The following is a 17,316-nucleotide window of genomic DNA, read 5'->3' as shown; positions in this document are numbered from 1 at the left end:
TATTTAAAAAAGTGTGGTATACCCCAGTAAACAATAACTGTGGTTTTCCTCTTCCACGGTTCTAATCTACTCTTTATTACCCTTTTTCCATTGATAGTGCAAGTGTAAGCTATTTTACTTCATTTACATTGGGCAAGGCGCGTGGCAAGGGACGTGGAAGTGGACGTTCTGGTGATGGTTCGTGCAGAGGACGGGGCCGTGGCCAAGGTGAAAATGTGCCACAACCAACAGCCACATCTTCTCGCTCCCACTTCTTGACCGAATTACTAGGGAAGCACAGAACAACACCAGTATTGAGAACTGATCAGTGTGAACAGGTTATTAATTGGATAGCAGATAATACTTCCAGTTACCTGGGCACCACCACCTCCGGTCTGTCTTCCACACGGTCAACTCTTAGTAGCCGTGAGTCTCGACCGCATACTCCTCCTCACCCTGCTGCTCCTTCCTCCCACCATGCCGAGTGTCGTCTGACAGCAAGTGATCCCACACTTGGACACTCTGAAGAGCTGTTCACTGGTCTATTTCCATATTTGGGCCCCTCGCCTGATAAGCTTGAAGTGGTGGAAGAGGAGATCCCATGTTGCGATGCCCAAATATTTGAACAGCCACGGCCACAGGAAGTCGACGTTGGCAATCTGTCACAAGAGGTGGACGATGACGAGACACAATTGCCAGGAAGTGAGGAGGAGGATCGTGGTGCGCAAGTGGAAGAGGAGGAGGTGGTGGATGATCTAGTAACTGACCCAACGTGGAAGGAGGACATGCAGAGTGAGGCCAGCAGCACACAGGGGGAGGGAGGCAGAGTACCCCAACAGGCAGGAAGAAGCAGTGTGGTGGCCGCAGACAGAAGGCAGGCAACCGTTCCCCGTAACACCAACACGAGGGACGTTGCCAGTACAAGCGGTAGGTCTTCCAGAGTCTGGAATTTTTTTAAAGACTCTTCTGATAACCCCAAAAAGGCCATATGTTCCACCTGCCATGCCAGCATCAGCAGGGGTGACAAAACTACCAGCCTGACCACCACCAGCATGATCAGGCACATGGCAGCAAAGCACCCGACTTTGTGGGGCGAAACCCAGGGTCCACGACCAGTGTCAGCGGGTGTCACCACTGCTTCTTCCACTGTTGTGCGTGCAATAGAACCCCCTGTTGTGTGTGCAAGGCAATCCCCTGTCCATACTGCATGTAAAGATGCCCCCTCCTCTCAGTATTCACTTGTTATGGCAGTTTCTCAAGAAACAGCATCAACGTCCACGTCCCACCGCAGCGTTAAATTGTCCATATCCCAGACCTTTGAACGAAAGCGGAAATTCGCAGCTAACGCCCCACAGGCCACAGTCCTAAATTCGCATATTTCACGACTGCTTGCGTTGGAAATGCTGCCTTTTAGGCTGGTGGAGACGGAATCCTTCCGCAATCTTATGGCGGTGGCCGTCCCTCGGTACTCGGTCCCCAACCAACACTATTTTGCCCGGTGTGCCATCCCCGCACTACACAAGCACGTGTCCCAAAGCATCTGTCGTGCCCTCAACAACGCAGTTACTGGGAGAGTCCACCTGACAACGGACACGTGGACAAGTGCTTGTGGCCAGGGATGGTACATCTCTCTGACGGCACACTGGGTAAACATAGTGGAAGCCGGGACCCAGTCGGACCTTGGAAAGGAACACATCCTCCCCACACCGAGGATTGCAGGCCCTATGTCAGTCAGAGTTGCCCCCACAGTGTACAGCTCCAGCGCATCCTCCTCCTCATGTTCAGCCTCCATCTCAGATATCACCACATCAGTTACAAGCTGGAAGCATTGCAGTACTGCCTCCGCCAAGCGGCAACAGGCTGTGCTGAAACTCATAAGCTTAGGTGATAAACCTCACACTGCTTGTGAGTTGTGGACAGCTGTGAAAGAGCAGGCAGATCTGTGGCTGAGACCGCTGAACCTACATCCCGGCATGGTCGTGTGTGACAATGGCCGTAACCTGGTGGCGGCTCTGAGGCGAGGTGAGATCACACACGTACCATGCCTGGCTCATGTGCTTAACCTCGTGGTTCAGCGGTTTCTTAAATCGTACCCCGAGTTGCCAGATCTGCTCGTGAAAGTACGCCGCCTGTCAGCTCATTTTCGCAAGTCGGCTACAGCTTCCGCCGCCCTTGCTGTGTTGCAGCAGCGTTTGCAGCTTCCGGCACACCGACTGGTGTGTGATGTCCCCACACGTTGGAACTCTACCCTCCACATGTTGCAAAGGATTTGTGAGCAGAAGAGAGCAGTTGTGGAGTACCAGCTGCAACAAGGCCGTCGATATTCAGGTCAGACTCCACACATAAGACCTCAGGAGTGGACCTGGATGTCTGACATATGTACCATCCTGACAAACTCTGAGGAGGCCACCAAGATGGTGAGTGGCGATGACGCCATCATTAGTGTCAGCATCCCACTTGTCTGTCTTTTGCAACGCTCTCTGCAGAGAATTAAAGAGGAGGCATTGCAGCCAGAGTATGATGAGATGGATCAAGAAGCCGTAGCGGGCGATTACACACAGCCCAGCCTCATCTCATCCCAACGTGCATTGGGGGACAATGAGGGAGAGGAGGAGGAGGAGGAAGAACAGGAGCTGCTATCATGCGTTGTAGACGGTAGTACCTGTACAAGAGTCATACCGTCGGTTCAGCGTGGGTGGCCTGAGGACAGGGAGGAGGAGGAGAGCATGGTCAGTCGTCATCTTGGTGAGGACATGGAAATCTTGCCCGTTACCAGTCTGGCACGCATGGCTGACTTTATGTTACGTTGCCTTAACCGTGACCCTCGCGTTGTCAAAATGTTGGGTGACAGTCATTACTGGTTGGTGACACTTGTAGACCCCCGCTACAAGGAGAACTTTCACTCTCTTATTCCTGAGGTGGAGAGGTCTACAAAAAAGGGGCAGTACCAGAAGGCCCTTGCTGCAGAACTCTTAAAAAAATTCCCATCTGAACACGCTAGCGGCAGAGGTCACAGTTCGTTGCCCAACCAAGGCGTACAGGCGAGAGAGATGCAACTCCAATCCAGCAGAGGCAGGGGAACACTGTCAACGTTCTGGGACAGTTTTCTGACACCCGCCCAGCTTACAGGCCCTGAGGCGCGGGGTACTCTCACAAGGAGTGGAAAGTTTCAAAAGATGGTGAGGGAGTACCTTGCCGACCGTACCAGCGTCCTCCGTGATTCCTCTGTGCCTTTTAATTATTGGGTATCCAAGCTGGACACTTGGAATGAACTCGCTCTGTACGCCTTGGAGGTCCTGGCCTGCCCTGCCGCTAGCGTGTTATCGGAGCGTGTTTTTAGTGCCGCTGGGGGAATTATAACTAATAAGCGCACTCGCCTGTCAACTGACAATGCTGACAAGCTGACCCTTATCAAAATGAACAAGGGCTGGATTGGGCCAGACTTCTCATCACCACCAAATGACAGCAGAGTAACATAAAGTCAAATCCACTGTGTTATTTCGGGAGGTGTATTCACATGCACCGCTTCACACCCACACATGGGTATACGCTTCCTCGTTTCGGCTGTTTTATCTTCTTCTCCTTATCCTCAGCCTCCACCACCACTATACCACCAGGGTGCCAGCATTGCAAGTTCCTCCGTCCTTATTTTTGGCAGCTTTTGCTCGCAAGGCATAAGCAAATACTATGGGACACCCACTCCCCAATAATGGGACTTATGTTTGTAATATGCTGTACTGCATGGCTCTTGTAAGGGGCATTGCAAGTTGCTCCGTCCTAATTTTTGGCAGCTTTTGCTTGGAAAGCATAAGCAAATACTATGGGAGACCCACTCCCCAATAATGGGACTTATGTTTGTAATATGCTGTACTGCATGGCTCTTGTAAGGGGCATTGCAAGTTGCTCCGTCCTAATTTTTGGCAGCTTTTGCTTGCAAGGCATAAGCAAATACTATGGGAGACCCACTCCCCATTAATGGGACTTATGTTTGTAATATGCTGTACTGCATGGCTCTTGTAAGGGGCATTGCAAGTTGCTCCGTCCTAATTTTTGGCAGCTTTTGCTTGCAAGGCATAAGCAAATACTATGGGACACCCACTCCCCAATAATGGGACTTATGTTTGTAATATGCTGTACTGCATGTGACGCGCCCCCTGGGCCGTGTGTACACGTGTGTGGGATACCTGGTGCCGGGTCTCTGGGGTCTGTAGTCTCCGTGGCGGTGACCCGGTCCCGTGGCTCAGGCTGGTCAAACCAGTGGCAGTCTTTCTTAGGTTTTGAGGTTAATTGTCCGACTGCGCCACCCGTGGATTGCGGTCAGGGAGTACCACCGCTGCGAGGCAGAAAGCTGAGGCTGGTGTTTTGTGCGCAGCAGAGAATGGGATAACTCCCCACGGGAGGAGTATAGCCTCAGGGCAGTGAGTGTGGATGATGGGGGTGATGGTGCACGAGCGCAGCAGGAACGACTCAGAGTCTTTGCAGTGCAGTTCAGGGTCTTTACTGATGATTATAAGGTAGACCCTCCCGGGAGTACTGGCTAGCATAACAGGCCTGGTCAGTCTGTGAGCAAGCAGGAGTTCCCCTGGCCAGGTGGAGTTGTAGGCCTCCCCGTCTGTCTGCACTCTTCCTGGCTACCTTGCTGTAAGCGGGTAGAAGTAGCCCACGTCCCTGAGTGTACCGTGTAGTGCTCACCCGTATGGCTGGTGACTTGGGGCCTTCTGTTAGCCTCCGCTCCACGACGGCGGTGCTGGTCCCTTCCTTGTGACTGAGCCTCTGGGCTTCTATGGCCAGAGGACCTGAAATCCCCTGCCGGCTGGTTTCTGCTGCTGGATATATAAGTCCTCACAGCCTCGGACTCCTGTGTCCGGTTCCTATTGTCGTCTGCCAGGGCGAGCTCTGCTCAGCTTCCAGCCCCTGGTCTTTAGCTTCTAGCTCCTACAGAGCTCCTTGCTGTTACTTTCCCTTGCCCTCACTCTGACTCTGACTGTTCTCTGACTCACTCAACCCCGCCCCAGATCCAGTTTATAAGGGCAGAATTCTCCCCTCCCAGGACTGGGGCAGGAGGATGTTGCATGTTTAAGGGATCCTGACCAGGAAACCTCCCACTTGCTCTCCGACGTAATATCTCTATTACTGGGGTGCCACACATGGCTCTTGTAAGGGGCATTGCAGTTCCTCATAATTTTTGGAAAGCCTTCCATTCACTGCTTAGGCCAACAGTGCACAGGAGACCCAGTTGCTATAAATGGAAAAAAAAGGTTTAGTTAACGCCCTCTGACCTCCATGTCATTTCCAAGGGGCATTGGAGTGGCTCGAAATTTTTGGTAGGCATTGCACTCACTGTATGCCCTATAACTGTGTAGCCGAACCGCTCCTTTTGTTACAGAAACATATCCTACAAGACATATCTGGTTGACTGGCCTGATATTGATGTGAATGGTCCCTGTTCCTCCTGCTCTTTCTCCTTTGCCACTACCTCATCCATCATTTATCACCTGAAGCTTTGTTTTAACGGGAGTCATAGAACTTGGATAGTAGCAGGAAAACATCCAGCAATCCTCGGAGGAGGTAGGATATGCGCCAAAACGCTGACCACCTCAGGGCTAGCCGCTACTACATATGTGACACCCCAGGGGTCTGGTTGCCACAGTGATAGAGATATTACGTCTGAGAGCAGGTGGGAGGTCTCTTGGTCAGGGATCCTATGCATGCCACACCTCCTGCCCAGTCCTGGGAGGGGAAGAACTTCCCCTATATAAACCTAGGGCTGAAGCAGGGTTAGTGAGTAGAGAAGAAGTAGAGACAGAGAGAAGAAGCAAATATAGGAACAGAACATCAGGAGCTCTGTGGGAGCAGTGTTACAAGGAGTCAGGGGCTGGCAGCTGCAGAGCTCGCCCTGACTGAGAAGATTTCTTACCGGACCCGGAGTCCGAGGCTGTGGGGACTAACTCCTACCCAGCAGCAGAAACCGACCGGCAGGGGATTGCAGGTCCTCTGGCCCAGAAACCCGAAGGCACGGTCACACGCGTGGGACCAGCACCGTCATCGTGGAGTGGAAGCCATTAGAAGGTCCCGAGTCACCGGCCATACGGGTGAGCACCACACGGTACACTCAGGGACGTGGGCTACTTTTACCCGCCTCTAGCAAGGTAGCCAGAAGAGTACAGTTAGTTGGGAAGGCCTACAACTCCGCCTGGCCAGGAGAGATCCCATCTGCTCAAGGACTGACCAGGCCCCGATTGCTAGCAAGTACTCCAGGAGAGTCTATCTTTGTCACCAGTAAAGACCCTGAACTACACCGCATCGTCTCTGAGTGGTTCCTGCTACCCCCATCATCCACGTCGGCTGCCCTGAGGCCATACCCCTCTCGTTGGGGGTTATACTACCACGCTGTACAATCCTACCACCGGCCTCAGCGGTCTGCCCTGCAGCAGCAGCCCTAAAGCTGCATTCAACGGGTGGCGTAGTCATCCACCATCTACTGCTAATAGACTGCCACTTAGTCTGACTCCCTGGGCACGGACCGGGTCACCGCCACGAGACTACTACCCCCATCTGATCCGGCTCCGGGTAGGCTCCCGCGTGCGCAACGCTGCGCGACTCAGGCCCAGGGGCGCGTCACATACATGCGCTTGCATTACAACAAAACAAAGCAGATGCTAACTTCTATCATCCTCATCATGCTCCTCACCTTGACACTCTCAACTCCCCTGATGGAGAAGCCAGGGCCCACCGGAGGAGTCTGATAGTCCGGTGGGCTTGGCCAATGCTGCCCTAAAGCAGGCCAGGCTAAGAAAAGTGTGGGAAAGGTTACCGGGACAAATAGGGGTGGCTGGGGACCGAGTATGGACACCCGGCCACCCCCTGGAGGCTGGGGAGCAAGCGGGGACACCCGGCCACCAGGCGGCTGGGGACTGAGTATGGATACCAGGCCGCCGACACAGCCATGGCGTGGTGGCCAGATTCCACCTCCACATGCCTAAAAGGCCCAATTTAAAGTGCAAGCAAGCAAGCAGTATGGTATTGCAGCCGGGGGTGGGTGGGTGGCAGGCTGCATACTTGCGCTTGCATTGCAAGGAATGGGAGAGGTACAATTGAACACTGCCCTGGGACAAGGACTTGAATGGGGATAGTTGCAAGTCTGCAACGACAGGTGCAATGTGAGAGGCATCTTCGCATGTACCATGAACAGGGGTTTGGCATGCACACACTACAGCGGAATAGGCTCTGCTTCCCACTAAATGCACTGGGGAGGGTACAGGTAATGTTTTGGTATACGCGCTTAATCTTATGTATAAGGCACACCAGGACAAATAGGGGCGGCTTGGGACTGAGTATGGATACCTCGCTGCCGAAGCAGCCATGAGGTAGTGGCCAGCTTCGGCCTCCTCCAAACTAAAAGGCCCCATTTCAAGTGCAAGCTAGCAGTATGGAATTGCAGTCTGGGGGTGGGTGGGTGGCAGGCTGCACACTTACACTTGCATTAAAAAAAAACATAGCAGCTAACTTCTGTCATCATCATCATGCTCCTCACCTTGGCACTCTCAACTCCACCGATGGAGAAGTCAGGGCCCACCGGAGGAGTCTGGTTCTCTGGTGGGCTCGTCCAATGCTGCCTAAAGCAGGCCGGGATAAGAAAAGTGTGTAGGGGGGTGTTCCAAGGAGAAATAGGGGCGGCTGGGGACCGTTTATGGACACCCGGCTGCCCCCAGGCGGCTGGGGACCGTGTGTGGACACCCGGCTGCGGGGCGGCTGGGGACCGAGTATGGACACCCGGCCGCCGGGCGGCTGGGGAATGAGTATGGATTCCAGTTTGCCAACACAGCCATGACGTGGTGGCCAGATTCCGCCTCCACATGCTTAAAAGGCCCAATTTCAAGTTCAAGCAAGCAAGCAGTATGGTATTGCAGCCTGGGGGTGGGTGGGTGGCAGGCTGCATACTTGCGCTTGTATTGCAAGGAATGGGGGAGGTACAATTGAACACTGCCCTGGGACTAGAACTTGCATGGGGATAGTTGCAAGTCTGCATCTTCTGATGCGGCAAGGATCACTTATGATGGGCACACTTTTAGACAGTGACCTGGGGGTCAGAGATGCTTCCAGGGGTCTTCCCCATGCTGTTCCCATGTCTTTTCAGCACTTTATGCATGTGTCACACAGCACATGGCCAGATAAGGTTGTAAAATGTTAAAATGACATTTCCCGGTGAATGCATTTGTCATAGTTGAAAGCAATACAAAAGTGCAAAAACGCATAAAAAATGCTACTTGTGAACATAGTCGAAGGTGTGGAGGAGTATTTTTGTTTTTGGTCATTTATTTTAACTTATACACAAGTCTTTTCCCTGGAAAGGATGTTCCTTAACATATTTCACAGGAAAAAAGTTTCACTTTCGTTTTTGAACGTTTTATTGTGAGCCCGTAAAAGTGGCTTAATACCTCTGACCACGTTGTTGACAGCAGTGACCTGGGGGTCAGAAATGCTTCCTGGGGCGATCCCCATGCTGTCCCCATGTCATTTGAGCACTGTCACTATCGTTTTGGGCATTTGTTAGGCCAGGGGTCGACAAAGTTGTTCAGAATCTAGGAGCCAGCCAAAAAATTTAGGAGCCAGAATTTTTTTTGTTGACAAACTGTACATATAGACCCCCTCACACACGGCGTCTCCCCGGGGAGCACGGCCTTTGTATGTACTTACACAGGTAGCGGGAGATGAGAACGGGCCCCCGGCCACAGCGATCCTTCCCCCCAGGGCCGGCTCCAGGTTTTTCTGGGCCCCGGGCGAAAGAGTCTCAGTGGGCCCTTTTAACACATACACGATTCATGATGCACAGATACGGCGGAGAAATAAATATAAATATATATATATATATATATATATATATATATATATATTTATTTATTTATTTATTTATTACACATGGCCCAGCCTGCCCCCACATCCTTCACATACGCAGACATATGCGCGCGCACACACGGTACGCAGACATATGCACACACACACACGGTACGCAGACATATGCGTGCGCACACACGGTACGCAGACATGCGCGCGCACACACGGTACGCAGACATATGCGCGCGCACACACGGTACGCAGACATATGTACACATACAGACATACACATAGATAAAACAGACAAATATATATACACAGTCATATACACTGACATTCACATACATGCACTCACACAGACCCATTACTAATATTTTTAATATGGGGATTGAGGAAGCCTCACTCACCTGTCCCCGGTCCAGTGTCCTGTCCAGCAGCTCCTCGGGTATGGGGCAGTGCAGGGCCCCCGGCGTGTCACAGACTTCATGGCCCTGGAACATCAGAGGGGCCCACTTGCGGTCAGGTCCGGGCCCCTCCCGCCCATCTGTGCAGGACCTCCGCTCCGACGGTGTTTGATTGCCGGCACTCCCCCAGACATGGCCGCGCGCTGTGCGGCTGTGTCTGCTAGTAATGACGCGGCAGGAGCGACACACAAGCACAATTAAAGGTGCAGTGCCGTCGACCCTGCCGTGTCATTACTAGCAGACACAGCCGGACAGCGCGCGGCCATGTCTGGGGGAAGTGCCGGCAATCAAGCAGCGCCTGCGTCCCTGAACAGGTGCCGAGGAAGCGGCCAGGGCCCCGACAGTGAGTGGGCGGGTGGGTGTGTGGGCCCGGCCCCGACAGTGAGTGGGCGGGTGGGTGTGTGGGCCCGGCCCCGACAGTATGTGGGCCCGGCCCCGACAGTGAGTGGGCGGGTGGGTGTGTGGGCCCGGGCCCCGACAGTGAGTGGGCGGCTGGGCCCCTCTGATTTTCCAGGGCCCCGGCACTTGCCCGGGTACGCCGGGTGCTGACGCCGGCCCTGCTTCCCCGTAACCCAACTCTCCCTGTCCAGTCCCGGAGCATAAGGGGGGCGGAGCAAAGTGGAGAAGGCGGCCTGAGTGATACTGTCCCTGCTTCCTCCGATTGGATGACTCCGTGCAGGAGGTGGGATTGGATTGAGAGTATTTTTTTTTCTTCTCAACTCCTCAAGCACCAGGCAACATTTTCTAGGCGCCAGACAACATTTTCTAGGCGCCACTGGCGACCAGGCGCCTGGGTTTGTCAAGCCCTGTGTTAGGCTTTTAAAAGACTGCCGGGGGTGCCACCGCAAAAATGCTCGAGTCTCCCATAGACTAACATTGGGCTCGTTGCTCGGGTCGAGCACCCGAGTATCACGGCGAGCTCGGCCCGAGCTTCGAGCACCCGAGCATTTTAGTGCTCGCTCAACACTAGTTGTGAGGAAGGATGTACTAACAAGTGCAGGAGGAGAACCTGTATCACTGATATATTGGTAAGTGCCACAAAATCATGTCCTGAACAAAAAAAATAAAGTGGCCAACCTCTTTAAGAAAGCTGGTCCAATGTGAAGATATCAACACCAGTTCAGCATCTTAACACCTCCACTTCTGACCTCATTTTGATTGAGGAGAGAGTTTTTGGTGTCCATATGTGACTAGTGATATCTATCAAGGGGGCTGGGCTAGCAATTGAAATGAGTTGTCAGCCAGTCCCCTTCACACACAGGTCTAGTGACGTGCTGAAACAAAGCTGGAAGTGGAGCTGCCAGGATCGGGGCTGATATCCAGAGTCAATGGCAGGTTTCTTAATTCAAGTATACTATGCAAGAGGAATTGATCTCTGCTGACACCCATATGAAGTAACAATCAACATTGACTCTTTCATGAGCCTTGCCACATGACTTAAGATAAGAAGACAAACCAGAAACTCCATTTGCAGACACGTGTTTCGGGGTGTATGCCACTCATTAGAGCAAAGCAAGAGATCTGATTTGGCTAGTTGAGAGGCTATAAACAATAGGTGGCGCCAGAGATCAAGTCCTCTTCCTTGTGAAGAGGCTATTTGCATATTTAAATTCCTAGAGGAGTATTGCACGGCCTAGAAGTCTCCTTACGCCGGCTTGGCACTCTCCGCATGGAAAAATGTTCCCCCTCAGTCTTCAAGTATACTAGTAAATTTCATTTTTTTTCACCTTTACAGACAATAAAATAACTTTTTTTTTTTTAAAGCTGGATACCGCCTTTAAGGTAACATGGGAGGAGGAAATAACAAACATACCTTGCTACAGGTGACGTAGGCCGATGCAGTATTTATAGGGACACAATATCTTATGGGGTGATATAAACCTGAATCTGACAATGTTATATATGCTCCAGGTAATTGTGCAAAGGGAAGCCATGTATGGGGAAAGGTGGAGACACAAAGGACGTGCCCGGGCTAATAGTCGTGATCTCACTGCTTACAAGAATCTTTATGTAAGAACTTAGCTGGTAATCTGTACCTTATTAATTCTGCGAAGTGCTCTCTCTGCATCTCTCCGCTCCATCTCACCCCCGTACCAAGGTCGGCCCATCACACCCAGATCCTGTATTACAATGCAGCATAGCATTATGGTAATTAATAGTACTGAGACACACTGAGACATGGACAATAAAAAGCGAAATCCTAACATTGTGTGCATTACACAGCTCTATAATTTGGCAAGCTGCAGTGCTTACCAAATTTTTTTCCAGAGCTAGACAACCCCTTTAAAGGGAGTCTGTCAGTAGGATCACCCCTCCTAAACTGTCTATATGAGCATGTAGGTCATAGGAAGTTTAATATCGGTGATCCGAAGTCTTATTCCCGAGAAATCCTCATTTTGTAATACGTAAATTATTTGTTAAGATCTATGGGCTGGACATAGATCTCCCTGAGAATCTGCCTCCAGAGCTTATTTTAAATGAAAGGAGGCGTTACCAGTGTGAGACATGTAATGACTGACAGTCTACTCTCCTGATCTATATGTCTCACACCAGTAATGCCTCCTTTCATGTAATATAAGCTCTGGAGGCAGATTCTCAAGGAGAGCTATGTCCGGCCCATAGATCTTAATAGTTCATTTACACATAAGAAAAACAATGATTTTTCTGGCATAAGACATTGGATCGCAGATATCAAGGTATCATTTTATTTAACTTTCTATGACATACATGCCCATATAGATGGCTTAGAAGGATTGATCCTACTGACAGATTCCTTTTAATATTAGATCTTTGAGGGTCCTACCCCAAGTACTCCCAGTAATCAGAGGATGGAAGGGACCCTTGGAGTTTACCCAGAGCTCCATGCATGGTATTGTATCTCATTGCTGCTCAATTCCAAGTGAATTGCCCCTGCTGCTTCGGTGCCGCCTCTCCACTGAGATCTGCAGCAGTGACATCACGTCTACAACATGTGACTGTTGTAGCCAATCACTGGCCTTAGCGTTCTTCCGCCCTCCACCTCAACCTCACTGCTAAGGCCAGTGATTGCTTACAGCAACTGAAGCATCAAAGGGATACTAATGCTTAGTTTGAGATTTTTAAAGAGTAACTAAACTTTTGTTTTTTTTCCCAAAAAATTTTGCCCAGTGTGGAAACATATGAAACTTTTTAAGTTCCTTTACAAGGGAATTTGTCTTCATCCCTGTGCAAAAATTGCATGGAAATGGCTTCAAACTCCTGCTGGTAATAAAAGGGTCAGCCCCTGTCTCCTCCTGTGAGTGTTCTGCTTATCACAACAATCTCCTGCAGCAGTGTATCCCCGGAGTTAGTGCCACAGGTGAGCTGACCCCATCACTGCCATCATCTGTACTCCAAAAGACTACGTTCTGATATCAGTGCATCTACATGCAGGAAAATATACTGGGGAAAAGCCGGGAATTGGAATTACATACAAGTAATTTAGTTTATTTTACAGGAATGAAGACTACATTCCCATGATGAGTATTTGGTGAGGTTTTGATAATGTAGATTTTCTGCACCTATTAAAGGGAACTTGTCACCAGAAAAAATGATATTAACCTGCAGATATGGGGTTAATCTGCAGGTTAATAGCGTTATGAACCTGTCCGGCGCCGACACTGAGAGCCCCACTGCCAGGAGGAAATGAACTTTATTCCCCCAGCAGTGTTCCGGTTTCAGTCATTCGGTGGCGCCAGCGTGGATTCAGACACCCCTCTGAGTATAGAGAGCAGAGGCTGTAACCGCCCCCGGCCTTGAGTAAAATACTGAACGTGTGAACTTTACCTAAGACACACAATTTTTGACACATCAAAAACACGCAGCGTCAAAAACTCAACAAAAACTCATCGTGGGCACACAGCCTAATAAAGTGATCTGCAAAGGTTCATAATTTTCCATGCTGTAAAAAAATTATTAAAACCAAAAATATGAAGAATTTCCTACCAATGACCCATTTATTTTTTTTATTAATTTCTCTAATATCTCTATCCTTTGAAAGTGAATGGAGATCTTAAAAATGGTGACATTTTTAAGTACATAAAAAAACGACTGAATTGTTTAATTACTTTTAGACTTTATTTGCATAAAACCAGAACCTCATTTAATGTGAATATTCCCTAATTAATTTTTAGGATAATCAGTATTTAGGGTCTTACATAGCGTACATTTGTTTTTATTTGTCATATATTCAGAAACAGGTGGACAGCATATCCCCATGAGGTTAAATATGGAGAGCAATTCCTGCCTTTCTGACAGGACGGAGTACGCTGCACCCGGGAGGACGCCATTCCTTGGCGATATCTTGTCCTCCTATGCACTGAAATACAACGCAGCAGAGGCAGCCATGGCTACCTATCTATAATTCAGGTTTATAAAGTGACACCAAGATTATAAATATAGATAGATTGATATCTATAATGAAGGAAAATCAGCATAATAATCCACCTACTCACCTCTGACCGCTGATTGTGCTTCCCTTCACCCCCTGTAGGAAATCAATAATTTGTCTTTTAGGGCTATGACCTATTTGTAATATTGAAAGGTAAAAAAACTAAAAATATTACACAATATCATAGTTGTAGAGGTCAGGCTGCATCTCCGATCATTAACAGGGCGGTTCTGGCATCTCCGGAAGTAGCTGCGTCATAAGAGGTGACTGCCCCTAACTCATACCTACAGTGCTCCTCTTGTGCTGCACCTTGACTCAAGGATGCTTCATGCAGTCACATGGATATTTCTTCCAAGATATTCAGCAGTTGCGTTGGCACATATTACAGATGTAGCCATAATTTTTATTCTTGGCTTTACCAATAAAATCATAAATGAAGTAAAGAGATATCAAAATTTTCAGTGCACAAAGTTTTACAATATTCTCAATTCTGTCCTCAAGATTCAAAGCCCTTCCAAGTTTGGAAATTTTAAGGGCGCTGTCTGTGACCGATTGGTACTGTGGCTTGAGCCTCCCTACACAAGACAAAAATTCAATGGATCGGTCATTCGTTGGTAATTAAAAAAAAAAAAAAATCTCAGACTGTATCAGCCATGCTGGAATTTTTTGGTGTACAATACAGCCAGTTCTTATCATAGCCCCAAAAAAATCCGATATTGCCCAAAAAAATCCATCATGAATTGGTCATTGGTCAAAACAAACAATTGCTCGAAACAACTGACAATTACTAGTTATGGTCGAAATAAATCGCCTATAACAGATGATTTTTAGCTAATGTTTATGGGCACCTTCTTTACACTTAGGAGGGCACTATGACATTTGAGACATTGTGGAAAACATTTAAAGGAGAACTGTGCCTGACACTTTTGGGTCATTACATGAGATATATATAAGTTTTGGCCTGCACTTCTGAGAACTGTTTGATTGGCAGTTATGAAGTCCAGTATGCAGGGTGTATTGGGGGTGACACTTGTGAGAAGCACCATGAGTGGTGCCAATTGGGTCACGAGAATTGGCACTTATGGGACAGTAGGCGAGCCAAGTATGTTTTTTTTCTTATGGAAAACATTCAGTTGGCATCTACATGGCACTGACTGTCTTCTATTGCTGCCATGTAGGACACTTTGGCTGTGTTAGGGTGGACACTCAAAAAATACATACAAAAATCAGATAAGATGCAGCAATCTGATGTTGGCTATGGTGCATGCCGAACAAGAATGAAAAATTTGTGGCAACAGAGTTGTGAATGTGGACAATTCAAAATGATGGGCTTAATACTAATCCTTTATGTTCTTACCTGCGGAGACATCACTACGTGTGTTGGTCTGTTGAGAAGAAAACAAGGAAGCATTTACTTTATAAATTAACTGTATGCAGGTTTGACTTCTCCTCATTTAAGTAGCACTCAAGCCAAAGGTGGAAAAGTCATTTTTTTTCCCAGATCCCATTCATTCCCCAGCTTCACACAATCTACGGAGCTTCCTCATTGTCTTTTCTTGTTCAGATGAATGTGTCTACCACTGATTCACCAAAACCTGCTGACGGGAATAACATTGCTTTTCTCTCCCCATTTCTGACTTAGTCAAGGATTTCCAACGTAGTCTACTACACTACTGATGATCAGACACCACCGGAAAGAAGATCAAGCAGAGTCTAACATTTAATGTTTTGGACCTGGTTTGTCCAATAGATGTCAATGGCTCTGTTGGGGGCACATTTGAATCTCGTCTTTTGAGAATTCAGACTGAAGGCCGGGTGTAATCATGAATGGGGTTAGAAATGCAATGCGAAACCGGCGTAAGGAAGGTGAGAATAAACAGTTTGGAAAATTGCTAATCTACGCTTTCCTACAGGATACAATTGGGCCATGTACTGTCAGCGTGTGGTCACATTGACCGAAAAAAAATGTAATCTGAACAAGGCCTAAACTGCTTGGATGACAAATTTATCTGGACAGTGGAACAGTATACAATTTTTTGTTGACCTCTTTAACCCTCAACTGGTGATGTGGGGTTTTTGTCATGCAACTGGTGATGTGGGGTTTCCTATACCCCAGTGTTTAGAAATCTCTTATTTTTACAGAAAATGCAAAGATCACGTTTGTTTTAATTGTTTTCTTATTGGCGATTAATTACACATGAGTATAACAAATGTTTGATACCCACAAAAAGATGGAAGCTAGTGAGACATGTATCCTCATACCAGCATTTTTCAATAAATGGCAGCCGAACAAAAATTCTCTGGGGTGTGGCAAACCCCACCTCACCAGTTGAGGGTTAATGGGCGTCTTTCAGATGTCCTAGTGAGGATATATACACACAGAGCTTTTTAGATGTCTGCGTACCCGCCAAGTTTAAGAGGAGGAAGATATTCCAGGACATGCCGGTGTGTTTTGTCCTGAAGCATTTTTTTACGTGTCTTTTCCATTGTATATTTGGTGTTTTTTGCGTCATCTTCACAGGCAGTGTTTTTTTTTAACATTTGCATATAAAGTAAATCAGTGGAAGCCGCCTGAAGAATGGTGAGGTCACTTTCAATCACTTCTTGTTTTTGCAAACCTAAAGCAGTTAAAAGAAGCTCAAAAAGACAAAACATATGCACATGCACAGCAAGGCAATTTTAGACTGCAATGCAAATGTTCATTACTTTTTGCGTTTATTAAGTGCTTTTTCAGGTGGGTTATGGAGCGGAACAACTGAAAAAGACGTCGCGTTCACAAACCCTAAGATTTTTCAATTGGGACGATTTGCATTTTTGGTGTTAAAAATAGTGAAGGAAGACAAACACAATGCCAATTTGGGGAATGTACAGTACAGACCAAAAGTTTGGACACACCTTCTCATTTAAAGATTTTTCCATATTTTCATGACTATGAAAATTGTACATTCACAGTGAAGGCATCAAAACTATGAATTAACACATGTGGAATTATATGCTTAACAAAAAAGTGTGAAAAATCTGAAAATATGTCTTATATTCTAGGTTCTTCAAAGTAGCCACCTTTTGCTTTGATGACTGCTTTGAACACTCTTGGCATTCTCTTGATGAGCTTCAAGAGGTAGTCCCCGGAAATGGTCTTCCAACAATCTAGAAGGAGTTCCCAGAGATGCTTAGCACTTGCTGGCACTTTTGCCTTCACTCTGCGGTCCAGCTCACCCCAAACCATCTTGATTGGGCTCAGGTCTGGTGACTGTGAAGGCCAGGTCATCTGGCGTAGCACCCCATCACTCTCCCTCTTTGTCAAATAGCCCTTACACAGCCTGGAGGTGTGTTTGGGGTCATTGTCCTGTTGAAAAATAAATGATGGTCCAACTAAACGCAAGCCGGATGGAATAGCATGCTGCTGCAAGATGCTATGGTAGCCATGCTGGTTCAGTATGTCTTCAAGTTTGAATAAATCCCCAACAGTGTCACCAGCAAAGCACCCCCACACCATCACACCTCCTCCTCCATGCTTCATGGTGGGAACCAGGCATGTAGAGTCCAAACGTTCACCTTTTCGGTGTCTCACAAAGACACGGTGGTTGGAACCAAAGATCTCAAACTTGGACTCATCAGACCAAAGCACAG

At 48.3% G+C, this 17,316-nt stretch overlaps 1 protein-coding gene across 6 annotated transcripts in view; it reads right to left on the bottom strand.

Annotated features, from left to right (window-relative positions):
• Window positions 1-17,316, bottom strand: part of SH2D6 (SH2 domain containing 6) — an 88,194-nt gene that overhangs the window by 12,105 nt on the left and 58,773 nt on the right. For all 6 annotated transcript variants that reach the window (XM_073653708.1, XM_073653710.1, XM_073653705.1 and 3 more), the window contains 3 exons: window positions 15,044-15,071; window positions 13,751-13,782; window positions 11,315-11,398 (listed from right to left, as the gene is read on the bottom strand). In XM_073653708.1, the coding sequence (XP_073509809.1) occupies window positions 11,315-11,398; window positions 13,751-13,782; window positions 15,044-15,071 (144 nt within the window). The remainder of the gene's footprint in view (window positions 1-11,314; window positions 11,399-13,750; window positions 13,783-15,043; window positions 15,072-17,316) is intronic.

This window comes from Phyllobates terribilis, unplaced genomic scaffold, assembly GCF_046119375.1.
Source record: "Phyllobates terribilis strain yellow unplaced genomic scaffold, ASM4611937v1 Scaffold_11__3_contigs__length_659146591, whole genome shotgun sequence".
NCBI classification, from domain to species: domain Eukaryota; kingdom Metazoa; phylum Chordata; class Amphibia; order Anura; family Dendrobatidae; genus Phyllobates; species Phyllobates terribilis.
This window is presented reverse-complemented; position numbering and strand designations above follow the sequence as displayed.